A 27,952-nucleotide genomic window follows, 5' to 3' on the forward strand; every position below is an offset into this window, starting at 1 on the left:
ACGGCAGGTAGCCTAGAGGTTAGAGTGGGGTACGGCAGGTAGCCTAGTGGTTAGAGTGGAGGGGACGGCAGATAGCCTAGCGGTTAGAGTGGAGAGGACGGCAGGTAGCCTAGTGGTTAGAGTGGAGGGGCGGCAGGTAGGCTAGTGGTTAGAGTGGAGGGGACGGCAGGTAGCCTAGCGGTTAGAGTGGAGGGACGGCAGGTAGCCTAGTGGTTAGAGTGGAGGGGAGGGCAGGTAGCCTAGTGGTTAGAGTGGAGGGGACGGCAGGTAGCCTACCTGTACGAGCTTGTCTACTATGTAAACACCTGTACGAGCTCGACTACTATGTAAACACCTGTACGAGCTCATCTATTATGTAAACACCTGTACGAGCTCGTCTAGTATGTAAACACCTGTACGAGCTCGACTATTATGTAAACACCTGTACGAGCTCGACTATTATGTAAACACCTGTACGAGCTCGAATAGTATGTAAACACCTGTACGAGCTCGACTATTATGTAAACACCTGTACGAGCTCGAATAGTATGTAAACACCTGTACGAGCTCGACTATTATGTAAACACCTGTACGAGCTCGACTATTATGTAAACACCTGTACGAGCTCATCTATTATGTAAACACCTGTACGAGCTCGTCTAGTATGTAAACACCTGTACGAGCTCGACTATTATGTAAACACCTGTACGAGCTCGACTATTATGTAAACACCTGTACGAGCTCGAATAGTATGTAAACACCTGTACCAGCTCATCTATTATGTAAACACCTGTACGAGCTCATCTATTGTGTAAACACCTGTACGAGCTCATCTACTATGTAAACACCTGTACGAGCTCGACTAGTATGTAAACACCTGTACGAGCTCATCTATTATGTAAACACCTGTACGAGCTCATCTATTATGTAAACACCTGTACGAGCTCATCTAGTATGTAAACACCTGTACGAGCTCATCTATTATGTAAACACCTGTACGAGCTCATCTATTATGTAAACACCTGTACGAGCTCGTCTATTATGTAAACACCTGTACGAGCTCGTCTAGTATGTAAACACCTGTACGAGCTCGTCTAGTATGTAAACACCTGTACGAGCTCGTCTATTATGTAAACACCTGTACGAGCTCATCTATTATGTAAACACCTGTACGAGCTCGTCTATTATGTAAACACCTGTACGAGCTTGTCTATTATGTAAACACCTGTACGAGCTTGTCTATTATGTAAACACCTGTACGAGCTCGTCTATTATGTAAACACCTGTACGAGCTCATCTATTATGTAAACACCTGTACGAGCTCATCTATTATGTAAACACCTGTACGAGCTCATCTATTATGTAAACACCTGTACGAGCTCATCTATTATGTAAACACCTGTACGAGCTCGTCTATTATGTAAACACCTGTACGAGCTCATCTATTATGTAAACACCTGTACGAGCTCATCTATTATGTAAACACCTGTACGAGCTCGTCTATTATGTAAACACCTGTACGAGCTCATCTATTATGTAAACACCTGTACGAGCTCATCTATTATTTTTTATTTATTTATTTATTTCACCTTTATTTAACCAGGTAAGCAAGTTGAGAACAAGTTCTCATTTACAATTGCGACCTGGCCAAGATAAAGCAAAGCAGTTCGACACATACAACGACACAGAGTTACACATGGAGTAAAACAAACATACAGTCAATAATACAGTAAAAAAAAACAAGTCTATATACAATGTGAGCAAATTAGGTGAGAAGGGAGGTAAAGGCAAAAAAGGCCATGGTGGCAAAGTAAATACAATATAGCAAGTAAAACACTGGAATGGTAGTTTTGCAATGGAAGAATGTGCAAAGTAGAAATAAAAATAATGGGGTGCAAAGGAACAAAATAAATAAATAAATTAAATACAGTTGGGAAAGAGGTAGTTGTTTGGGCTAAATTATAGGTGGGCTATGTACAGGTGCAGTAATCTGTAAGATGCTCTGACAGTTGGTGCTTAAAGCTAGTGAGGGAGATAAGTGTTTCCAATTTAAGAGATTTTTGTAGTTCGTTCCAGTCATTGGCAGCAGAGAACTGGAAGGAGAGGCGGCCAAAGAAAGAATTGGTTTTGGGGGTGACTAGAGAGATATACCTGCTGGAGCGTGTGCTACAGGTGGGAGATGCTATGGTGACCAGCGAGCTGAGATAAGGGGGGACTTTACCTAGCAGGGTCTTGTAGATGACATGGAGCCAGTGGGTTTGGCGACGAGTATGAAGCGAGGGCCAGCCAACGAGGGCGTACAGGTCGCAATGGTGGGTAGTATATGGGGCTTTGGTGACAAAACGGATAGCACTGTGATAGACTGCATCCAATTTGTTGAGTAGGGTATTGGAGGCTATTTTGTAAATGACATCGCCAAAGTCGAGGATTGGTAGGATGGTCAATTTTACAAGGGTATGTTTGGCAGCATGTGTCCAGGATGCTTTGTTGCGAAATAGGAAGCCAGTTCTAGATTTAACTTTGGATTGGAGATGTTTGATATGGGTCTGGAAGGAGAGTTTACAGTCTAACCAGACACCTAAGTATTTGTAGTTGTCCACGTATTCTAAGTCAGAGCCGTCCAGAGTAGTGATGTTGGACAGGCGGGTAGGTGCAGGTAGCGATCGGTTGAAGAGCATGCATTTAGTTTTACTTGTATTTAAGAGCAATTGGAGGCCACGGAAGGAGAGTTGTATGGCATTGAAGCTTGCCTGGAGGGTTGTTAACACAGTGTCCAAAGAAGGGCCGGAAGTATACAGAATGGTGTCGTCTGCGTAGAGGTGGATCAGAGACTCACCAGCAGCAAGAGCGACCTCATTGATGTATACAGAGAAGAGAGTCGGTCCAAGAATTGAACCCTGTGGCACCCCCATAGAGACTGCCAGAGGTCCGGACAGCAGACCCTCCGATTTGACACACTGAACTCTATCAGAGAAGTAGTTGGTGAACCAGGCGAGGCAATCATTTGAGAAACCAAGGCTGTCGAGTCTGCCGATGAGGATGTGGTGGTTGACAGAGTCGAAAGCCTTGGCCAGATCAATGAATACGGCTGCACAGTAATGTTTCTTATCGATGGCGGTTAAGATATCGTTTAGGACCTTGAGCGTGGCTGAGGTGCACCCATGACCAGCTCTGAAACCAGATTGCATAGCAGAGAAGGTATGGTGAGATTCGAAATGGTCGGTAATCTGTTTGTTGACTTGGCTTTCGAAGACCTTAGAAAGGCATGGTAGGATAGATATAGGTCTGTAGCAGTTTGGGTCAAGAGTGTCCCCCCCTTTGAAGAGGGGGATGACCGCAGCTGCTTTCCAATCTTTGGGAATCTCAGATGACACGAAAGAGAGGTTGAACAGGCTAGTAATAGGGGTGGCAACAATTTCGGCAGATAATTTTAGAAAGAAAGGGTCCAGATTGTCTAGCCCGGCTGATTTGTAGGGGTCCAGATTTTTCAGCTCTTTCAGAACTTCAGCTGAATGGATTTGGGAGAAAGAGAAATGGGGAAGGCTTGGGCGAGTTGCTGTTGGGGGTGCAGTGCAGTTGACCGGGGTAGGAGTTGCCAGGTGGAAAGCATGGCCAGCCGTAGAAAAATGCTTATTGAAATTCTCAATTATGGTGGATTTATCAGTGGTGACAGTGTTTCCTATCTTCAGTGCAGTGGGCAGCTGGGAGGAGGTGTTCTTATTCTCCATGGACTTTACAGTGTCCCAGAACTTTTTAGAGTTAGTGTTGCAGGAAGCAAATTTCTGCTTGAAAAAGCTAGCCTTGGCTTTTCTAACTGCCTGTGTATAACGGTTTCTAGCTTCCCTGAACATCTGCATATCACGGGGGCTGTTCGATGCTAATGCAGAACGCCATAGGATGTTTTTGTGTTGGTTAAGGGCAGTCAGGTCTGTGGAGAACCAAGGGCTATATCTGTTCCTGGTTCTAATATTCTTGAATGGGGCATGTTTATTTAAGATTGTTAGGAAGGCATTTTTAAAAAATATCCAGGCATCCTCTACTGATGGGATGAGATCAATATCCTTCCAGGACACCCCGGCCAGGTCGATTAGAAAGGCCTGCTCGCTGAAGTGTTTCAGGGAGCGTTTTACAGTGATGAGTGGAGGTCGTTTGACCGCTGACCCATTACGGATGCAGGCAATGAGGCAGTGATCGCTGAGATCTTGGTTGAAGACAGCAGAGGTGTATTTAGAGGGGAAGTTGGTTAGGATGATATCTATGAGGGTGCCCGTGTTTAAGGCTTTGGGGGGGTACCTGGTAGGTTCATTGATAATTTGTGTGAGATTGAGGGCATCAAGTTTAGATTGTAGGATGGCTGGGGTGTTAAGCATGTTCCAGTTTAGGTCGCCTAGCAGCACGAGCTCTGAAGATAGATGGGGGCAATCAGTTCACATATGGTGTCCAGAGCACAGCTGGGGGCAGAGGGTGGTCTATAGCAGGCGGCAACGGTGAGAGACTTGTTTTTAGAGAGGTGGATTTTTAAAAGTAGAAGTTCAAATTGTTTGGGTACAGACCTGGATAGTAGGACAGAACTCTGCAGGCTATCTTTGCAGTAGATTGCAACACCGCCCCCTTTGGCAGTTCTATCTTGTCTGAAAATGTTGTAGTTTGGAATTAAAATTTCTGAATTTTTGGTGGTCTTCCTAAGCCAGGATTCAGACACAGCTAGAACATCCGGGTTGGCAGAGTGTGCTAAAGCAGTGAAAAGAACAAACTTAGGGAGGAGGCTTCTAATGTTAACATGCATGAAACCAAGGCTATTACGGTTACAGAAGTCATCAAAAGAGAGCTCCTGGGGAATAGGAGTGGAGCTAGGCACTGCAGGGCCTGGATTCACCTCTACATCGCCAGAGGAACATAGGAGGAGAAGAATAAGGGTACGGCTAAAAGCAATAAGAATTGGTCGTCTAGAACGTCTGGAACAGAGAGTAAAAGGAGGTTTCTGGGGGCGATAAAATAGCATCAAGGTATAATGTACAGACAAAGGCTCGTCTATTATGTAAACACCTGTACGAGCTCGTCTAGTATGTAAACACCTGTACGAGCTCATCTATTATGTAAACACCTGTACGAGCTCGTCTATTATGTAAACACCTGTACGAGCTCGTCTAGTATGTAAACACCTGTACGAGCTTGGCTAGTATGTAAACACCTGTACGAGCTCGTCTAGTATGTAAACACCTGTACGAGCTCATCTATTATGTAAACACCTGTACGAGCTCGTCTATTATGTAAACACCTGTACGAGCTCGTCTATTATGTAAACACCTGTACGAGCTCATCTATTATGTAAACACCTGTACGAGCTCGTCTATTATGTAAACACCTGTACGAGCTCGTCTATTATGTAAACACCTGTACGAGCTCGTCTAGTATGTAAACACCTGTACGAGCTCGGCTAGTAAGCATGCGTCTTGTGCTAGAAATCTGTGTAATTGAAATGTAATTATACTTTCCTGTGGATATATTGATATTGTCTCACATTCCTTCCTCCAAAAGGACCAACCGCACGGACAACCGGTAAAGAGCTTTCAAATATAATTGTGTTCAACAATCTTGTCACGACTTCCGCCGAAGTCGGCTCCTCTCCTTGTTCGTTCGGCGATCGACGTCACCGGCTTTCCAGCCATCGCCGCTCCATTTCTCATACATCCATTTGTTTTGTCTTGTTCCATTACACACCTGGTTTTCATTCCCTAATAAACACTAAATGTATTTAGTCCTCTGTTCCCCTCCATGTCTTTGTGTGAGTTGTTTTATGTTATGTTGGTATTGTCACGCGCCAGACTTTTGTTCATGTTCTGTGTTTTGGGCACATTTATGTGCTTTTATGTGCTTTCGTTTGGACCGGAATAAAAAGTGCACCTGTTAACTGTAACCTGGGCACCTTATTCATCCAAGCTACTCAATACTACCCCCTAGCCATAGGATGTTTTAACTACACTCTGCTCTCCTGCACCTGACTACACCTCCAGTACACATCTGTAACAATTCTGATTTGTCGAGGTCGTGAGAGGAAACTTTCATCACTTCAACGTTGGGTTTCCAGGCAACCCATCTCACCTAACTCCCAGTCTAATTGATACCAAAACATATTGGTTGAATAACATTATCTGGTGTTACAATCTGTAGTTACACAAAACAGTACTTAACCTGTAATTCACAGCAATGGATACCAAAAATATTAAATCACATTGACGATCTGTAGCTACAGTAACTGGTAGTTCTATAAATAGTATGTCGTACAGGTTTTGATACAATACCAGTAACTTATAGCCCTATCAAGTACACTAAAGTCATGATATTAATAATAAACATTTATATTAGTGTCTTGTTTATGTAGTGTCTTTAACTTTAATTATATATGTTTGCTAGAACCCCGCCACTAGGAATCTCATTAGCTCGTGCTTGGCTCTGCTCACCTCCTTGCTTGTTCTTCCCTCTATGACTCATTTGTTCCCATTGGAAATGACAGGCTGTGGTCTATCTTAGTTATAAAAATCTTTGACTTCACAGCACATTAGTTTCCCTTGTTTGAAAGTCGCACATTGATGACATCAGAGGGTAGGTAACTGACAGGTCCATCTGCATGAAAAAAGCCCTAAAGCCCATTTTTCTATCAAAATGCTATAATTTCTAGTAGACAGTATTAGCTTAATACATGTTTATCTCCAGTATCATCCTCAAACTGATTTATATTAAATTAGGGTAATGGATATTATGCTTATAGCAGTATTTACAGTACATTTACATTACATTTAAGTCATTTAGCGACACCTTATGACATCCAGTGGAACTGCCACTTTACAATAGTGCATCTAAATCTTTTAAGGGGGGGGGGGGTGAGAAGGATTACTTTATCCTATCCTAGGTATTCCTTAAAGAGGTGGGGTTTCAGGTGTCTCCGGAAGGTGGTGATTGACTCCGCTGTCCTGGCGTCGTGAGGGAGTTTGTTCCACCATTGGGGGGCCAGAGCAGCGAACAGTTTTGACTGGGCTGAGCGGGAACTGTACTTCCTCAGTGGTAGGGAGGCGAGCAGGCCAGAGGTGGATGAACGCAGTGCCCTTGTTTGGGTGTAGGGCCTGATCAGAGCCTGGAGGTACTGAGGTGCCGTTCCCCTCACAGCTCCGTAGGCAAGCACCATGGTCTTGTAGCGGATGCGAGCTTCAACTGGAAGCCAGTGGAGAGAGCGGAGGAGCGGGGTGACGTGAGAGAACTTGGGAAGGTTGAACACCAGACGGGCTGCGGCGTTCTGGATGAGCTGTAGGGGTTTAATGGCACAGGCAGGGAGCCCAGCCAACAGCGAGTTGCAGTAATCCAGATGGGAGATGACAAGTGCCTGGATTAGGACCTGCGCCGCTTCCTGTGTGAGGCAGGGTCGTACTCTGCGGATGTTGTAGAGCATGAACCTACAGGAACGGGCCACCGCCTTGATGTTATTTGAGAACGACAGGGTGTTGTCCAGGATCACGCCAAGGTTCTTAGCGCTCTGGGAGGAGGACACAATGGAGTTGTCAACCATGATGGCGAGATCATGGAACGGGCAGTCCTTCCCCGGGAGGAAGAGCAGCTCCGTCTTGCCGAGGTTCAGCTTGAGGTGATGATCCGTCATCCACACTGATATGTCTGCCAGACATGCAGAGATGCGATTCGCCACCTGGTCGTCAGACGGGAGAAAGGAGAAGATTAATTGTGTGTCGTCTGCATAGCAATGATAGGAGAGACCATGTGAGGTTATGACAGAGCCAAGTGACTTGGTGTATAGCGAGAATAGGAGAGGGCCTAGAACAGAGCCCTGGGGGACACCAGTGGTGAGAGCACGTGGTGAGGAGACAGATTCTCGCCACGCCACCTGGTAGGAGCGACCTGTCAGGTAGGACGCAATCCAAGCATGGGCCGCGCCGGAGATGCCCAACTCGGAGAGGGTGGAGAGGAGGATCTGATGGTTCACAGTATCGAAGGCAGCCGATAGGTCTAGAAGGATGAGAGCAGAGGAGAGAGAGTTAGCTTTAGCAGTGCGGAGCGCCTCCGTGATACAGAGAAGAGCAGTCTCAGTTGAATGACTAGTCTTGAAACCTGACTGATTTGGATCAAGAAGGTCATTCTGAGAGAGATAGCGGGAGAGCTGGCCAAGGACGGCACGTTCAAGAGTTTTGGAGAGAAAAGAAAGAAGGGATACTGGTCTGTAGTTGTTGACATCGGAGGGATCGAGTGTAGGTTTTTTCAGAAGGGGTGCAACTCTCGCTCTCTTGGGAGTACATCTGTCTATGCTTGCTGACAGGTTTTGTCAGGTTAGGTTATCTATACAAATGAAATGTAGCTACAGTGAACTTCTCTCTCTCTCTCTCCCACTCCCCTCTCTCTCCCACTCCTCTCTCCCACTCCTCTCTCTCTCTCCCACTCCTCTCTCTCTCTCTCCCACTCCTCTCTCCCACTCCTCTCTCCCACTCCCCTCCCTCTCTCTCCCACTCCTCTCTCCCACTCGTCTCTCTCTCTCTCCCACTCCTCTCTGTCTCTCTCCCACTCCTCTCTCCCACTCCTCTCTCTCTCTCTCTCCCACTCCTCTCTCTCTCTCTCTCTCTCTCTCTCCCACTCCTCTCTCTCCCTCTCCTCTCTCTCTCTCTCTCTCTCTCTCTCTCTCTCTCTCTCTCTCTCTCTCTCCCACTCCTCTCTCGCACTCTTCTCTCTCTCTCTCCCCTCCTCTCTCCCACTCCTCTCCCTCTCTCTCCCACTCCTCTCTCCCCTCCTCTCTCTCTCTCTCTCCCTCCTCTCTCTCTCTCCCACTCCCCTCCTCTCCCCTCCCTCTCTCTCTCTCTCTCCCCTCCTCTCTCTCCCTCCTCTCCCTCTCTCTCCCACTCCTCTCTCTCTCTCTCCCACTCCCCTCTCTCTCCCACTCCTCTCTCCCACCCCTCTCTCTCTCTCCCACTCCTCTCTCTCTCTCTCTCCCACTCCTCTCTCTCTCTCTCTCCCACTCCTCTCTCTCTCTCTCCCACTCCTCTCTCCCTCCTCTCTCTCTCTCTCTCTCTCTCTCTCCTCCTCTCTCTCTCTCTCTCTCTCTCTCTCTCTCTCTCTCTCTCTCTCTCTCTCTCTCTCTCTCTCCCTCCTCTCTCTCTCTCTCCCACTCCTCTCTCTCTCTCCCACTCCCCTCTCTCTCTCTCTCTCCCTCCTCTCTCCCAATCCTCTCTCTTTCTCTCTCCCACTCCTCTCTCCCACTCCTCTCCCTCTCTCTCTCCACTCCCTCTCCCCTCCTCTCTCTCTCTGTCCCACTCCTCTCTCTCTCTCTCCCACTCCTCTCTCCCACTCCTCTCTCTCTCTCTCTCCCACTCCTCTCTCCCCTCCTCTCCCCTCTCTCTCCCACTCCTCTCTCCCCTCCTCTCTCTCCCTCTCCCCTCCTCTCTCCCCTCCTCTCCCCCTCCCCTCTCTCTCTCTCCCCTCCTCTCTCTCTCTCCCACTCCTCTCTCTCTCTCTCCCACTCCTCTCTCCCCTCCTCTCTCTCTCTCCCACTCCTCTCTCCCCTCCTCTCTCTCTCTCTCCCACTCCTCTCTCTCTCTCTCCCACTCCTCTCTCCCACTCCTCTCTCTCTCACTCCCCTCCTCTCTCTCTCTCTCCACTCCTCTCTCCCCTCCCTCTCTCTCTCTCCCACTCCTCTCTCTCTCCACTCCTCTCTCCCACTCCTCTCTCTCTCTCTCTCTCTCCCACTGCTCTCTCTCTCTCTCCCCTCCTCTCTCTCTCTCCCACTCCTCTCTCTCTCTCCCACTCCTCTCTCCCCTCCCCTCTCTCTCTCTCCCACTCCTCCTCCCACTCCTCTCTCTCTCTCCCACTCCTCTCTCCCACTCCTCTCTCTCTCTCTCTCCCACTCCTCTCTCTCTCTCTCCCACTCCTCTCTCCCACTCCTCTCTCTCTCTCTCTCTCTCTCCCACTGCTCTCTCTCTCTCTCCCACTCCTCTCTCCCACTCCTCTCTCTCTCTCTCTCTCCCACTCCTCTGTCTCTCTCCCACTCCTCTCTCCCACTCCTCTCTCTCTCTCTCTTTGTAGAGCGGTAAGGCTGAAAGCGGGGAACACAATGGTTGCTGTCCGCTGATTCATCCAAAGCTGCAGTTCTGATGAGTGAGGCCCATTTCTGGGTCAGTGAACAAAATGGCAGCTGACACACTGAATGGGGAACAGACAGGGCACACCAAGGCTATAAAACATACACACACACGTGCACGCAAGCACGCACAAACACACGCACATACACGCACTCACGCTCTCAACCAAAAGTGCATTCATATGCTGACACAGATTCTCACAAACCTAAACTCACGCTCCCACTCCTCTCTCCCACTCCTCTCTCTCTCCCTCTCTCCCTCTCTCTCTCTGTCTCTCTGTCTCTCTGTCTCTCTGTCTCACAGATTCTCACAAACCTAAACTCCCACTCCCCTCTCTCTCTCTCCCCGTCGAAAGATTTCACTGTAAGTATCTTTCTTGTTTACTTTACTCTCTACTATGCATCTATTGTTTTTTGTTTACTTTACTCTCTACTATGCATCTATTGTTTTTTAAAAGTTTTTTTTTTAACGTTTACTGACTGTTTGTACAAATAGACATGTTTTTTTCTTTCACATGAGAAATAACAAAATGGTTTATTTGCAGTTAGTACTGTACCACACATCAGAAATGGCCTTGCTGTAAAATGGTGAAGTTGTGAAGAGCTGAGCAATGTGGAAAATGTAACGGTGGCAGGCAGTGCTGTCTTCAGATGTTTAGCTGAAGGCTGTTACACACTTTACCTAAACGCAGTGACGGAACATCCTTTTCTAACATAGTTCTACAAACTTTTGCGTGGCTAAAATGTTGGAATTTACAGTATACGATGTTCCATCGTTCTGTTGTAGGGCCCTTGGGCCACATGATGTGTTTTTGTACTGTTATATTCAAAGCCTTAAGAAGTTAACTTCATAGCCTGTGGCCTTTGAAAGAATGCTGAAAGTGGGAAAGGAATTTTACTGCTGAAGCATGTGTCTGTGTGATCACAGCTGTCTCTGTTTCTAGCTACTGTCTGTGGACAGCTGTCTCTGCTTCTAGCTACTGTCTGTGGACAGCTGTCTCTGCTTCTAGCTACTGTCTGTGTGATCACAGCTGTCTCTGCTTCTAACTACTGTCTGTGTGATCACAGCTGTCTCTGCTTCTAACTACTGTCTGTGGACAGCTGTCTCTGCTTCTAGCTACTGTCTGTGGACAGCTGTCTCTGCTTCTATCTACTGTCTGTGTGATCACAGCTGTCTCTGCTTCTAACTACTGTCTGTGTGATCACAGCTGTCTCTGCTTCTAACTACTGTCTGTGGACAGCTGTCTCTGCTTCTAGCTACTGTCTGTGGACAGCTGTCTCTGCTTCTATCTACTGTCTGTGTGATCACAGCTGTCTCTGCTTCTAACTACTGTCTGTGTGATCACAGCTGTCTCTGCTTCTAACTACTGTCTGTGGACAGCTGTCTCTGCTTCTAGCTACTGTCTGTGGACAGCTGTCTCTGCTTCTAGCTACTGTCTGTGGACAGCTGTCTCTGCTTCTAGCTACTGTCTGTGGACAGCTGCCTCTGCTTCTAGCTACTGTCTGTGGACAGCTGTCTCTGCTTTTAGCTACTGTCTGTGGACAGCTGTCTCTGCTTCTAGCTACTGTCTGTGGACAGTTGTCTCTGCTTCTAGCTACTGTCTGTGTGATCACAGCTGTCTCTGCTTCTAGCTACTGTCTGTGGACAGCTGTCTCTGCTTCTAGCTACTGTCTGTGTGATCACAGCTGTCTCTGCTTCTAGCTACTGTCTGTGTGATCACAGCTGTCTCTGCTTCTAGCTACTGTCTGTGTGATCACAGTATTCACCACTAGTGACAGTAGTGGTGACAGTAGTGGTGATAGTAGTAGTGATAGTAGTAGTGACAGTAGTGGTGACAGTAGTGGTGATAGTAGTGGTGGTAGTAGTGGTAACAGTAGTGGTGATAGTAGTAGTGACAGTAGTAGTGATAGTAGTGGTGACAGTAGTAGTGATAGTAGTGGTGACAGTAGTGGTGATAGTAGTAGTGGTAGTAGTAGTGACAGTAGTGGTGACAGTAGTGGTGGTAGTAGTAGTGGTAGTAGTAGTGACAGTAGTGGTGACAGTAGTGGTGATAGTAGTGGTGACAGTAGTGGTGGTAGTAGTAGTGGTAGTAGTAGTGACAGTAGTGGTGGTAGTAGTGGTAACAGTAGTGGTGACAGTAGTAGTGATAGTAGTGGTGACAGTAGTGGTGGTAGTAGTAGTGATAGTAGTGGTGATAGTAGTGGTGATAGTAGTAGTGATAGTAGTAGTGATAGTAGTAGTGGTAGTAGAGGTTATAGTAGTGGTAGTAAAGGTTATAGTAGTGGTGACAGTAGTCGTGATAGTAGTGGTGATAGTAGTAGTGATAGTAGTGGTGACAGTAGTAGTGATAGTAGTGGTGATAGTAGTAGTGATAGTAGTGGTGATAGTAGTAGTGATAGTAGTGGTGATAGTAGTAGTGATAGTAGTAGTGGTAGTAGTAGTGATAGTTGTAGTGGTAGTAGTAGTGATAGTAGTAGTGGTAGTAGAGGTTATAGTAGTGGTAGTAAAGGTTATAGTAGTGGTGACAGTAGTGGTGACAGTAGTGGTGATAGTAGTAGTGAAGTAGTAGTGATAGTAGTAGTGATAGTAGTAGTGGTAGTAGTAATGATAGTAGTAGTGGTAGTAGAGGTTATAGTAGTGGTAGTAAAGGTTATAGTAGTGGTGAAGGTAGTAGTGACAGTAGTGGTGATAGTAGTAGTGATAGTAGTAGTGATAGTAGTAGTGGTAGTAGTAGTGATAGTAGTAGTGGTAGTAGAGGTTATAGTAGTGGTAGTAAAGGTTATAGTAGTGGTGAAGGTAGTAGTGACAGTCGTGGTGATAGTAGTGGTGATAGTAGTGGGGATAGTAGTAGTAGTGATAGTAGTGGTGATAGTAGTGGTAAGAGTGATGATAGTAGTAGTGGTGATAGTAGTGGTGATAGTAGTGGTAGTAGTGGTGATAGTGGTAGTAGTGGTGATAGTAGTAGTGGTGATAGTAGTAGTGGTGATAGTGGTAGTAGTGGTGATAGTGGTAGTAGTGGTGATAGTAGTGGTGTTAGTAGTAGTGTTAGTAGTGGTAGTAGTGGTGATAGTAGTAGTGACAGTAGTGGTAGTAGTGGTGATAGTAGTAGTGACAGTAGTGGTAGTAGTGGTGATAGTAGTAGTGATAGTAGTGGTGATAGTAGTGGTGACAGTAGTAGTGATAGTAGTGGTGACAGTAGTGGTGACAGTAGTGGTGACAGTAGTAGTGGTAGTAGTGGTGATAGTAGTGGTGATAGTAGTGGTGACAGTAGTGGTGATAGTAGTAGTGATAGTAGTAGTGATAGTAGTGGTGATAGTAGTAGTGATAGTAGTAGTGATAGTAGTAGTGGTAGTAGAGGTTATAGTAGTGGTGATAGTAGTAGTGACAGTAGTGGTGACAGTAGTGGTGGTAGTAGTAGTGATAGTAGTAGTGATAGTAGTAGTGATAGTAGTGGTGATAGTAGTAGTGATAGTAGTGGTGATAGTAGTAGTGATAGTAGTGGTGACAGTAGTAGTGATAGTAGTGGTGATAGTAGTAGTGATAGTAGTGGTGATAGTAGTAGTGATAGTAGTGGTGATAGTAGTAGTGATAGTAGTAGTGGTAGTAGTAGTGATAGTAGTAGTGGTAGTAGTAGTGATAGTAGTAGTGGTAGTAGAGGTTATAGTAGTGGTAGTAAAGGTTATAGTAGTGGTGACAGTAGTGGTGACAGTAGTGGTGATAGTAGTAGTGAAGTAGTAGTGATAGTAGTAGTGATAGTAGTAGTGGTAGTAGTAATGATAGTAGTAGTGGTAGTAGAGGTTATAGTAGTGGTAGTAAAGGTTATAGTAGTGGTGAAGGTAGTAGTGACAGTAGTGGTGATAGTAGTAGTGATAGTAGTCGTGATAGTAGTAGTGGTAGTAGTAGTGATAGTAGTAGTGGTAGTAGAGGTTATAGTAGTGGTAGTAAAGGTTATAGTAGTGGTGAAGGTAGTAGTGACAGTCGTGGTGATAGTAGTGGTGATAGTAGTGGGGATAGTAGTAGTAGTGATAGTAGTGGTGATAGTAGTGGTAGGAGTGATGATAGTAGTAGTGGTGATAGTAGTGGTGATAGTAGTGGTAGTAGTGGTGATAGTGGTAGTAGTGGTGATAGTAGTGGTGATAGTAGTGGTGATAGTAGTAGTGGTAGTAGTGGTGATAGTAGTAGTGACAGTAGTGGTAGTAGTGGTGACAGTAGTAGTGGTAGTAGTGGTGATAGTAGTAGTGACAGTAGTTGTAGTAGTGGTGATAGTAGTAGTGGTGATAGTAGTAGTGATAGTAGTGGTGATAGTAGTGGTGATAGTAGTAGTGGTAGTAGTAGTGGTAGTAGTAGTGGTAGTAGTGGTGATAGTAGTAGTGACAGTAGTGGTAGTAGTGGTGACAGTAGTAGTGGTAGTAGTGGTGATAGTAGTAGTGACAGTAGTGGTAGTAGTGGTGATATTAGTAGTGGTAGTAGTGGTGATAGTAGTAGTGGTAGTAGTGGTGATAGTAGTAGTGGTAGTAGTGGTGATAGTAGTAGTGACAGTAGTGGTGGTAGTAGTAGTGGTAGTAGTAGTGACAGTAGTAGTGATAGTAGTGGTGACAGTAGTGGTGACAGTAGTGGTGATAGTAGTAGTGGTGATAGTAGTGGTGATAGTAGTGGTAGTAGTGGTGACAGTAGTAGTGATAGTAGTAGTGACAGTAGTGGTAGTAGTGGTGACAGTAGTGGTAACAGTAGTGGTGACAGTAGTAGTGATAGTAGTGGTGACAGTAGTAGTGATAGTAGTGGTGACAGTAGTGGTGACAGTAGTGGTGATAGTAGTAGTGGTAGTAGTAGTGATAGTAGTGGTGACAGTAGTGGTGATAGTAGTAGTGGTAGTAGTAGTGACAGTAGTAGTGACAGTAGTGGTGGTAGTAGTAGTGGTAGTAGTAGTGACAGTAGTGGTGATAGTTGTGGTGATAGTAGCGGTGATAGTAGTAGTGGTAGTAGAGGTTATAGTAGTGGTAGTAAAGGTTATAGTAGTGGTGACAGTAGTGGTGACAGTAGTGGTGATAGTAGTAGTGAAGGTAGTAGTGATAGTAGTAGGGTAGTAGAGGTTATAGTAGTGGTGATAGTAATGGTGACAGTAGTGGTGACAGTCGTGGTGACAGTAGTGGTGATAGTAGTAGTGGTAGTAGTAGTGACAGTAGTGGTGATAGTAGTGGTGATAGTAGTAGTGGTAGTAGTAGTGACAGTAGTAGTGACAGTAGTGGTGGTAGTAGTAGTGGTAGTAGTAGTGACAGTAGTGGTGATAGTTGTAGTGATAGTAGTGGTAACAGTAGTGGTGACAGTAGTGGTGATAGTTGTAGTGATAGTAGTGGTAACAGTAGTAGTGACAGTAGTGGTGATAGTAGTGGTGACAGTAGTGGTGGTAGTAGTAGTGGTAGTAGTAGTGGTAGTAGTAGTGACAGTAGTGGTGGTAGTAGTAGTGATAGTAGTGGTGATAGTAGTGGTGATAGTAGTAGTGATAGTAGTAGTGATAGTAGTAGTGGTAGTAGAGGTTATAGTAGTGGTAGTAAAGGTTATAGTAGTGGTGACAGTAGTGGTGACAGTAGTGGTGACAGTAGTGGTGATAGTTATGGTGATAGTAGTAGTGGTAGTAGTAGTGACAGTAGTAGTGACAGTAGTGGTGGTAGTAGTAGTGGTAGTAGTATTGACAGTAGTGGTGATAGTTGTAGTGATAGTAGTGGTAACAGTAGTGGTGACAGTAGAGGTTATAGTAGTGGTGATAGTAGCGGTGACAGTAGTGGTGACAGTCGTGGTGACAGTAGTGGTGATAGTAGTAGTGGTAGTAGTAGTGACAGTAGTGGTGATATTTATGGTGATACTAGCGGTGATAGTAGTAGTGGTAGTAGTAGTGACAGTAGTAGTGACAGTAGTGGTGGTAGTAGTAGTGGTAGTAGTAGTGACAGTAGTGGTGGTAGTAGTAGTGGTAGTAGTAGTGACAGTAGTGGTGATAGTAGTGGTGATAGTTATGGTGATAGTAGTGGTGATAGTAGTAGTGGTAGTAGTAGTGACAGTAGTAGTGACAGTAGTGGTGGTAGTAGTAGTGGTAGTAGTAGTGACAGTAGTGGTGACAGTAGTAGTGATAGTAGTGGTGATAGTAGTGGTGATAGTAGTAGTGATAGTAGTAGTGATAGTAGTAGTGGTAGTAGAGGTTATAGTAGTGGTAGTAAAGGTTATAGTAGTGGTGACAGTAGTGGTGACAGTAGTGGTGATAGTAGTAGTGAAGGTAGTAGTGATAGTAGTAGTGATTGTAGTGGTGACAGTAGTAGTGGTAGTAGAGGTTATAGTAGTGGTGATAGTAGCGGTGACAGTAGTGGTGACAGTCGTGGTGATAGTAGTGGTGATAGTAGTGGTGGTAGTAGTAGTGGTAGTAGTAGTGGTAGTAGTAGTGACAGTAGTAGTGGTAGTAGTAGTGGTAGTAGTAGTGACAGTAGTGGTGATAGTAGTAGTGACAGTAGTAGTGGTAGTAGTGACAGTAGTAGTGACAGTAGTGGTGGTAGTAGTAGTGGTAGTATTAGTGACAGTAGTGGTGATAGTTCTGGTGATAGTAGTGGTGATAGTAGTGGTGATAGTAGTAGTGATAGTAGTAGTGGTAGTAGTAGTGATAGTAGTAGTGGTAGTAGAGGTTATAGTAGTGGTAGTAAAGGTTATAGTAGTGGTGACAGTAGTGGTGACAGTAGTGGTGATAGTAGTAGTGACAGTAGTAGTGGTAGTAGTAGTGGTAGTAGTAGTGACAGTAGTGGTGATAGTAGTAGTGACAGTAGTGGTGGTAGTAGTAGTGGTAGTAGTAGTGACAGTAGTGGTGATAGTTCTGGTGATAGTAGTGGTGATAGTAGTAGTGATAGTAGTAGTGGTAGTAGTAGTGATAGTAGTAGTGGTAGTAGTAGTGATAGTAGTGGTGGTAGTAGAGGTTATAGTAGTGGTAGTAAAGGTTATAGTAGTGGTGACAGTAGTGGTGACAGTAGTAGTGGTAGTAGTGGTGATAGTAGTAGTGACAGTAGTGGTAGTAGTGGTGATAGTAGTAGTGGTAGTAGTGGTGATAGTAGTAGTGATAGTAGTGGTGATAGTAGTGGTGATAGTAGTAGTGGTAGTAGTGGTGATAGTAGTAGTGACAGTAGTAGTGATAGTAGTAGTGGTAGTAGTAGTGATAGTAGTAGTGATAGTAGTAGTGATAGTAGTGGTGATAGTAGTAGTGGTAGTAGTAGTGGTGATAGTAGTGGTGATAGTAGTAGTGGTAGTAGTGGTGATAGTAGTAGTGGTAGTAGTGGTGATAGTAGTAGTGACAGTAGTGGTGATAGTAGTGGTGATAGTAGTAGTGATAGTAGTGGTAGTAGTGGTGACAGTAGTAGTGATAGTAGTATTGACAGTAGTGGTAGTAGTGGTGACAGTAGTAGTGGTAGTAGTGGTGATAGTAGTAGTGACAGTAGTGGTAGTAGTGGTGATAGTAGTAGTGACAGTAGTGGTGATAGTAGTGGTAGGAGTGGTGACAGTAGTAGTGATAGTAGTAGTGACAGTAGTGGTAGTAGTGGTGACAGTAGTAGTGGTAGTAGTGGTGATAGTAGTAGTGACAGTAGTGGTAGTAGTGGTGACAGTAGTAGTGGTAGTAGTGGTGATAGTAGTAGTAGTGACAGTAGTGGTAGTAGTGGTGACAGTAGTAGTGGTAGTAGTGGTGATAGTAGTAGTGACAGTAGTGGTGATAGTAGTGGTGATAGTAGTAGTGACAGTAGTGGTAGTGGTGGTGATAGTAGTAGTGGTGATAGTAGTAGTGATAGTAGTGGTAGTAGTGGTGATAGTAGTAGTGATAGTAGTGGTAGTGGTGGTGATAGTAGTAGTGATAGTAGTGGTAGTAGTGGTGATAGTAGTGGTAGTGGTGGTGATAGTAGTGTTGATAGTAGTGGTAGTAGTGGTGATAGTAGTAGTGATAGTAGTGGTAGTAGTGGTGATAGTAGTAGTGACAGTAGTGGTAGTAGTGGTGATAGTAGTAGTGATAGTAGTGGTAGTGGTGGTGATAGTAGTGGTGATAGTAGTGGTAGTAGTGGTGATAGTAGTAGTGATAGTAGTGGTAGTAGTGGTGACAGTAGTGGTGACAGTAGTAGTGGTAGTAGTGGTGATAGTAGTGGTGATAGTAGTGGTGACAGTAGTGGTGACAGTAGTGGTGACAGTAGTAGTGGTAGTAGTGGTGATAGTAGTGGTGATAGTAGTGGTGATAGTAGTGGTGATAGTAGTAGTGACAGTAGTGGTGATAGTAGTAGTGACAGTAGTGGTGATAGTAGTAGTGATAGTAGTAGTAGTGGTGACAGTAGTAGTGATAGTAGTAGTGATAGTAGTGGTGATAGTAGTAGTGACAGTGGTGGTGATAGTAGTAGTGATAGTAGTAGTGATAGTAGTAGTGACAGTAGTGGTGACAGTGGTGGTGATAGTAGTAGTGGTAGTAGTAGTGATAGTAGTGGTGATAGTAGTAGTGACAGTGGTGGTGATAGTAGTAGTGATAGTAGTAGTGATAGTAGTAGTGACAGTAGTGGTGACAGTAGTAGTGGTAACAGTAGTGGTGATAGTAGTAGTGACAGTAGTGGTGACAGTGGTGGTGATAGTAGTAGTGGTAGTAGTAGTGATAGTAGTGGTGATAGTAGTAGTGACAGTGGTGGTGATAGTAGTAGTGATAGCAGTAGTGATAGTAGTAGTGACAGTAGTGGTGACAGTAGTAGTGGTAACAGTAGTGGTGATAGTAGTAGTGACAGTAGTGGTGACAGTAGTAGTGATAGTAGTGGTGATAGTAGTAGTGACAGTAGTGGTGATAGTAGTAGTGGTAGTAGTAGTGATAGTAGTAGTAGTAGAGGTTATAGTAGCAGTAGCAGCAATACATTTCCAATTCTAAATTGGTGTAGCATGCTGTCTTGCTTCCACATTGGATAATCTCATTTTAGAAAGGAAGAGATCTTCTGGATGGACTATCAATGGATCGCACAATTTTTTCATTCCCTGCTAAAGTGATTACTCTGTTACACAATCTGGGACTGGGCAGCTCTTTATCAACGAACCAAAAAATACTTTCTGCTGGCTGTTTGAAGGACAACTCTTTCTCTCTGCCTATCGGATCAATTTCTCTAAACTCAACTGTGTCACTCTCTCTGGGGTGGACTTCTCTGGGACCACACACACACACACACACACACGCACGCACGCACATACGCACGCACGCACGCACACACACACACACACACACACACACACACACACACACACACACACACACACACAGACACACACACACACACACAGGACATGAATTCATCGCCGTATTTCCCAGCGCGATCCGCGCTGTTCCGTAAGGAGGCCAATGGAGTGACGTACCGTGTCCCTGCCCTGCTCTACCTGTCCCTGTCCAACTCCTTCCTGGCCTTTTGTGAGGAGAGACTCAGCCCCTCAGACGCCCAGGCTCACCTGCTGGTCATGCGCAAGGGCACATTCTACAGGAACTATGTAGAGGTCAGTACAGGTCACAGATTTAGGTTAGGACACAAGGGCACATTCTACAGGAACAATGTAGAGATCAGTACAGGTCACAGATTTAGGTTAGGACACAAGGGCACATTCTACAGGAACTATGTAGAGGTCAGTACAGGTCACAGATTTAGGTTAGGACACAAGGGCACATTCTACAGGAACTATGTAGAGGTCAGTACAGGTCACAGATTTAGGTTAGGACACAAGGGCACATTCTACAGGAACTATGTAGAGGTCAGTACAGGTCACAGATTTAGGTTAGGACACAAGGGCACATTCTACAGGAACTATGTAGAGATCAGTACATGTCACAGATTTAGGATAGGTCAAAGTCATTACAGGTGTCCTAATACTTCATATTTCTCTAACATCTACCCTCCTACCCTCCCTCCCTGTCTCTACCCTCCCTCCCTCCCTCCCTCCCTGTCTCTACCCTCCCTCCCTCCCTCCCTCCCTGTCTCTACCCTCCTACCCTCCCTCCCTGTCTCTACCCCCCTACCCTCCCTCCCTGTCTCTACCCTCCCTACCTGTTTCTACCCTCCCTAACTGTCTCTACCCTCATACTCGGTCTCTACCCTCCTACCCTGTCTCTACCCCCCTCCCTGTCTCTACCCTCCCTACCTGTTTCTACCCTCCCTAACTGTCTCTACCCTCATACTCGGTCTCTACCCTCCTACTCTGTCTCTACCCTCCTACCCTGTCTCTACCCTCCCTCCCTGTCTCTACCCTCCCTCCCTGTCTCTACCGTCCCTCCCTGTCTGTACCCTCCTACCGTCCCTCCCTGTCTGTACCCTCCTACCCTCCATCCCTGTCTCCACCCTCCTACCCTCCATCCCTGTCTCCCCCTCCTACCCTCCATCCCTGTCTCCACCCTCCTACCCTCCATCCCTGTCTCTACGCTCCTACCCTCCCTCCCTGTCTCCCCCCCAACTCCCTCCCGGTCTCTACCCTCCCTCCCTGTCTCTACCCTCCCTCCCTGTCTCTACCGTCCCTCCCTGTCTGTACCCTCCTACCCTCCATCCCTGTCTCTACCCTCCTACCCTCCATCCCTGTCTCTACGCTCCTACCCTCCCTCCCTGTCTCCACCCCCCAACTCCCTCCCGGTCTCTACCCCCCCCAACTCGCTCCCTGTCTCTACCCTTCCTTCCTCAGTGGGAGGACATGAGTGTTCTGGGTACGGCTCAGTTGGCGGGCCACCGGTCGATGAACCCGTGTCCTCTGTATGACGAGTTCACAGGCACCCTCTTCCTGTTCTTCATCGCTGTGCTGGGCCACACCTCCGAGTCCTACCAGCTGGTGACGGGTAAGAATGTAACGCGCCTCTGCTTCATCTCCAGTAACGACCAGGGCAACACCTGGAGCCCTGCCACTGACCTCACCAAGAGGGTCATAGGAGACACCATCAAAGGTGAGACACGGTCACAGCAGGTAGGTTGATCTTGTGAGGTTATGAAGTTCTATGTTTTTATGGTGAAGTATGTGTTTATTTCACATGGTGTCATATCTCTCTGTTTGTGGTTGTGGTTCTGGTTGTGTTTCCCCTCCTCAGACTGGGCAACCTTTGCCCTGGGCCCGGGACACGGCATCCAGCTCAAGTCAGGCCGTCTGCTGGTGCCAGCATACGCCTACCACATCGACTGCAAGGAGTGCTTTGGCCAGATGTGCCTGACCACACCCCACGCTTTCTGTTTCCATAGCGACACCCACGGGCGGACGTGGCGTTTTGGGGAGGCGGTGCCAGGGCCAGAGAGCGTGGAGTGCCAGATGGTGTCTGTAGATCAGGAGGATGGCACCAACGTGCTGTACTGTAACGCCCGGAGCCCATTGGGCTGCAGGGTCCAGGCCCTCAGTCTGGATGATGGAGCTGTCTTCCAGGATGGACAGCTGGTGCAGCGGCTCACAGAGCCACGTAATGGCTGCCACGGTAGCGTAGTGGGGTTCCCTGCCCCCCTACACCTCAACCTCCGCCCTCGGCCACCCACCCATGCCAGACACTGGACATCCTTCAAGGCTAAGACTGGTGACTCCTCCCCACCCACCCCCTCTCCCCCGCCCAGCTCCCCACAGAATTTCCTTACACCCACCTGGGTGGTGTACTCCCACCCGACGTGGACCAACGTGAGGAAGGACCTGGGGGTGTACCTCAGCCTGTTCCCCCGTGACCCGGACAGCTGGTCTGGCCCGTGGGTAATCTACGAGGGCCCCAGTGCCTACTCTGACCTGGCCTACCTGGAGCTGCCTTCAGCTGGGGCCCCGTCGGCCGTGGCCTTCGCCTGTCTGTTTGAGTGCGGCACCAGCACAGCCTATGATGAGATCTCCTTCAGCATCTTCACCCTCTACGAGCTCATTGACAACCTGCCACGCAACACAAAGTCAGGCAGCAACACACAGCTACTCAGCAACACACAGCCAACCAGCAACACACAGCCAACCAGCAACACACAGCCAACCAGCAACACACAGCCACCCAGCAACACACAGCCACCCAGCAACACCCAGCCACCCAGCAACACAAAGTCACCCAGCAACACACAGTCACCCAGCAACACACAGCCACCCAGCAACACACAGCCACTCAGCAACACACAGCCACTCAGCAACACAAAGTCACCCAGCAACACACAGTCACCCAGCAACACACAGCCACCCAGCAACACACAGCCACTCAGCAACACACAGCCACTCAGCAACACACAGCCACCCAGCAACACACAGAGCTTCCACAACACAACACAACCCAAGGAAGAGAGACCAGAGGCGAGGAAGAGGAGGACGAGGAATATATGTGGTCTTTGCAATGTTTCCTAACTGCTAATTAACCGTTAATCCTAGTGTTTTCTGCTCGTTTCCTTCTGAAGCTCATGAAAAAAGTATACAACAGCGTCATGTTTAAATGCGGTCCACAGAGTTCTGACGTTTTACGACCTGCTGATGAATTTGTTTTGTCTGATATCAAGTCCATCCAAGCCTAGTAACCCTCGACTTAATGCACATACTGTGTGTTTACACTGTAGTGGTTGTGTCACGATAATGCAGAAACATTGCTGTAGTAGCCACGTTTTATTGAATATTAACCAGGGGCAGCCTACAGATGTAGGATCTTAATTTGAGCCAGTTTGCTACAGCAGGAAAATAATCCTGCTGCAAAAGGAAATGTGAATTATTACGTGTATTATAATGAATGGACATTTTTTCAAGGGTTGATACATTTTTCATATAGGGAAAATCAAGTCTGAAATGACTAAATGGAAATTACAAACTAAATGATCCTTTTTAAACCTAAAATGCACGACACATTTTAAATGTCGTGCATTGCAGGAAAGTTATCCTGCAGCAGGGTGATCAAATGAAGAGCCTACATCTGTATAACTCTGTTGAAATGCATTTTCTGCTGGATTGTTGTAATCGACCAAGAACACCACTAGATGCTCACAAACATAACTTTGAATCATCCTTTATTAAACCAACCATTCTTTATTAAATCAACCATCCTTTATTACACCAACCATTCTTTATTAAACCAACCATTCTTTATTAAACCAACCATACTTTATTAAACCAACCATCCTTAATTAAACCAACCATTCTTTATTAAATCAACCATCCTTTATTACACCAACCATTCTTTATTAAACCAACCATTCTTTATTAAACCAACCATACTTTATTAAACCAACCATTCTTTATTAAACCAACCATTCTTTATTAAACCAACCATTCTTTATTATATCAACCATTCTTTATTCAACCAACCATACTTTATTAAACCAAACATCCTTTATTAAACCAACCATTCTTTATTAAACCAACCATCCTTAATTAAACCAACCATTCTTTATTATATCAAGCCTTCTTTATTCAACCAACCATACTTTATTAAACCAAACATCCTTTATTAAACCAACCATTCTTTGTTAAACCAACCATCCTTAATTAAACCAACCATTCTTTATTAAACCAACCATGCTTTATTAAACCAACCATTCTTTATTAAACCAACCATCCTTTATTAAACCAACCATTCTTTATTATATCAACCATTCTTTATTAAACCAACCATACTTTATTAAACCAACCATTCTTTATTAAACCAACCATTCTTTATTAAATCAACCATCCTTTATTAAATCAACCATCCTTTATTAAACCAACCATTATTTATTAAACCAACCATTCTTTATTAAACCAACCATTCTTTATTAAACCAACCATTCTTTATTATATCAACCATTCTTTATTAAACCAACCATACTTTATTAAACCAACCATTCTTTATTAAACCAACCATTCTTTATTAAACCAACCATTCTTTATTAAACCAACCATTCTTTATTAAACAAACCATCCTTTATTAAATCAAATCAAATCACATTTATTTATATAGCCCTTCGTACATCAGCTGATATATCAAAGTGCTGTACAGAAACCCAGCCTAAAACCCCAAACAGCAAACAATGCAGGTGTAAAAGCACGGTGGCTAGGAAAAACTCCCTAGAAAGGCCAAAACCTAGGAAGAAACCTAGAGAGGAACCAGGCTATGTGGGGTGGCCAGTCCTCTTCTGGCTGTGCCGGGTAGAGATTATAACAGAACATGGCCAAGATGTTGGCGGTGTGTTTACGGACATATTCAATCAATCCCTATACCAGTCTGCTGTTCCCACATGCTTCAAGAGGGCCACCATTGTTCCTGTTCCCAAGAAAGCTAAGGTAACTGAGCTAAACGACTACCGCCCCGTAGCACTCACTTCCGTCATCATGAAGTGCTTTGAGAGACTAGTCAAGGACCATATCACCTCCACCCTACCTGACACCCTAGACCCACTCCAATTTGCTTACCGCCCAAATAGGTCCACAGACGATGCAATCTCAACCACACTGCACACTGCCCTAACCCACCTGGACAAGAGGAATACCTATGTGAGAATGCTGTTCATCGACTACAGCTTGGCATTCAACACCATAGTACCCTCCAAGCTCGTCATCAAGCTCGAGACCCTGGGTCTCGACCCCGCCCTGTGCAACTGGGTACTGGACTTCCTGACGGGCCGCCCCCAGGTGGTGAGGGTAGGCAACAACATCTCCTCCCCGCTGATCCTCAACACGGGGGCCCCACAAGGGTGCGTTCTGAGCCCTCTCCTGTACTCCCTGTTCACCCACGACTGCGTGGCCACGCACGCCTCCAACTCAATCATCAAGTTTGCGGACGACACAACAGTGGTAGGCTTGATTACCAACAACGACGAGACGGCCTACAGGGAGGAGGTGAGGGCCCTCGGAGTGTGGTGTCAGGAAAATAACCTCACACTCAACGTCAACAAAACTAAGGAGATGATTGTGGACTTCAGGAAACAGCAGAGGGAACACCCCCCTATCCACATCGATGGAACAGTAGTGGAGAGGGTAGCAAGTTTTAAGTTCCTCGGCATACACATCGTATGTTTCCTGAAGTCCACAATCATCTCCTTAGTTTTGTTGACGTTGAGTGTGAGGAATACCTATGTGAGAATGCTTTATTAAACCAACCATTATTTATTAAACCAACCATTATTTATTAAACCAACCATACTTTATTAAACCAACCATTATTTATTAAACCAACCATTCTTTATTAAACCAACCATACTTTATTAAACCAACCATCCTTCATTACAGTTTTTCTCAGTCGCTTTGGTGCGTTTCTTAGATCAAAAGTGCAATTCTTGATACTACTTGTACAAATTCATCTAGTCACTTGTGCACATAATTAAAGCAATTTCTTATTCCTTTGAACAAATTGCAATTGATAATGTACAAGTGTCAGCTTTTTCCATATTATCAATTGCTCATGTCATGTTGATCAAAATATAGTAGATGGTTCTCTGTTGAATTGTCTTACCCCTCAAAACATCTAGGCATTAGTTCCTTGCATTAGTCATTACATGCAAAATTGTTGAACTATTTGTCATAAACTGTCAAGCATAGTTTTACACATTTCTATTAGACCTTTTGTACAAAAACGTGAATTGATGAATCGTGCAAGTGAAATTGACCCTCACTCATGAAGGAACCTAAAGTGTTAGTTCAACCAACAATCAACCAGTCTAAATTGCTCAAAGGTGCATCTCATGAAGAATCAATTGGCAAGCATATATAGACAGACCACAACACAGAGTCGCAATTTTCCAATAATGGATGGACCAGGAAACGAACAGGATCAAAGGCCAAGAGGAGGAAGAAGAGGAGCAAGGATGCGTGGTGGAAGGCAAAACAGAGGAAGAGGCAGAAGAGGACATAGGCGCATATCTGATGACATAAGGGCCACTATTGTAGACCATGTTGTCAATCATGGCCTTACAATGGCTGAGGCGGGTCGAAGGGTGCAGCCGAATATTGGGAGATCAACCGTGTCCTCAATAGTTCAAACGTTTTGAAGAGAGAACAGGTATGTCCACCAATGTACAGTGCACTGTTACTGTATATAAGCAGTATACTGTATACTTCCTACAATGCTTCATATTACAGTAGTCCACTTGTATTTCACAGCATACAGAAATATACTCTATACAGATACATACTGCACCTTACATGCACCCACCTGTATGTTTTACAGTAAAATGTGTGTTCGCATAGTTTTTGTCTATGTGAAAGTGTGCGATGCATCACTGCATTTTTCCCCACATAGGACTGCAAGATTACCTCAAACCGGTGGCAGAGGACGCCTTTTCACACCTCAACAGGAGGAGGCTATTTGCACCATGGTCCGAGCAAACAAATGCCATGAGACTCAGGGAAATACAAAGGACCATTATAGAAGACAACGATGTCTTTGAAAACATCCATACGGTTAGCATCTCAACCATCGACAGGGTGCTGCATAGAAACCAGATGAGTATGAAACAGCTGTACCGTGTACCATTCCAAAGGAATGAGGACAGAGTTAAGGAGCTACGGTACCAGTATGTACAGGTAAAACATATATCTATGTTACTACTTTACAGCAACATTTTATAGTGATACATAATACAATTAGCATAAACTGCACACATTTCCATTGCTGTGGAAGGAACATGCAATATATGTACATTTTATGTCACTCTTCCTTACCAAAACAAATTCAACTGTGTGTTCTGGGATATAGCGTATAATGGAGTTGGAATCAAGTGAACCCTCTCACAACTTTGTATATGTGGATGAGGCTGGCTTCAACCTGACCAAATGCAGAAGGCGGGGTCGGAATATCATCGTTCACAGAGCTACTGTGGATTTGCCAGGCCAATGGGGAGGAAATATCACCATGTGTGCTGCTATTTCGGAGCATGGTGTCCTAACCCATATCCCCCTTATAGGGCCATACAACACCCAGCATCTACTCAACTTTTTAGAGACTCTCTTACAGGGCTCTCATCCCTGATGATGAGAGGGGTCTGTTTAGAGAGGATTTTCCAAAGTATGTGGTCATTTGTGATAATGTGAGTTTCCATCGATCAAACATCATAAGGCAATGGTTTGTGACCCACCCGAGGATGCTCGTAGAATTCCTCCCACCTTATTCACCATTCCTTAATCCAATTGAGTAGTTATTTTCAACATGGAGGTGGAAGGGGTACGATCGTCAGCCACACACACAGATGACCCTGCTGGCTGCAATGGATGCAGCATGTGAGGACATCACAGTAGACGCCTGCAGAGGATGGATAAGGCATTCCAAAAGATTCTTTCCACGTTGCATTGGAAGGGAAAATATCCGGTGTGATGTGGATGAGAATATGTAAACCGACAGACAGGAACGTCTGGATGTGTAGAGACAGCACAACAGTGCTGCGGGCAAAGTTGTGCCTTAGGGGTGGTTTCCTGTGTTTCTTTCTAATTTCGTTTTTTTTCCTTTGTGCCCCTTGGGTTGTCCAGTCTCTTTCAATCAATAACCCACATACAGTAATGTGTAAATAGTACTGTTGAAATTGATATATGACATAGAACTGCAGCCTTGTGCATTTTCAATACAGTAACTGTCATCCAAACTGTAGCCTAAGTTTACATCAGGTAATACTGTCAAAGTACACAGTTACATTGACAACATGCCTAAACATTTTGACGACCTTGTTCGTGAACAATGACTCAATGACTTATCATTCTGATGACACTGACATGATCATTGGCATGAATATTTACTTTTGAGAGATGTACGAAGGATTTTTAGTGACTGACTAGCTTTAGAAACATATCTATTGTATATTGCAGTTTGTACAAATTGTTCTGAGAAATGCACTTGTTATTTTGCACGTGTTAGGGATGATGTGAAAAATGCACCAAAGCGACTGAGA

General features: G+C 45.3%; 1 protein-coding gene across 2 annotated transcripts; it reads left to right on the top strand.

Annotated features, from left to right (window-relative positions):
• The first annotated feature begins 9,909 nt into the window (after positions 1 to 9,909).
• Positions 9,910 to 23,157, top strand: neu4 (sialidase 4). Of its 2 annotated transcripts, XM_065024208.1 has the most exons (5): positions 9,910 to 10,142; positions 10,413 to 10,472; positions 19,408 to 19,634; positions 20,805 to 21,060; positions 21,202 to 23,157. In XM_065024208.1, the coding sequence occupies exons 3-5, from the start codon at positions 19,431 to 19,433 to the stop codon at positions 22,458 to 22,460; spliced, it is 1,719 nt and encodes a 572-aa protein (XP_064880280.1). In that variant the 5' UTR covers positions 9,910 to 10,142; positions 10,413 to 10,472; positions 19,408 to 19,430; the 3' UTR covers positions 22,461 to 23,157. The 2 variants fall into 2 exon arrangements, with proteins under 2 accessions (XP_064880280.1, XP_064880279.1); XM_065024207.1 differs by lacking the exon at positions 9,910 to 10,142 and having other exon boundaries at positions 10,309 to 10,472.
• The last annotated feature ends 4,795 nt before the right edge of the window (positions 23,158 to 27,952 follow it).

This window comes from Oncorhynchus nerka, linkage group LG11 (genome assembly GCF_034236695.1).
Source record: "Oncorhynchus nerka isolate Pitt River linkage group LG11, Oner_Uvic_2.0, whole genome shotgun sequence".
Classification (NCBI taxonomy): domain Eukaryota; kingdom Metazoa; phylum Chordata; class Actinopteri; order Salmoniformes; family Salmonidae; genus Oncorhynchus; species Oncorhynchus nerka.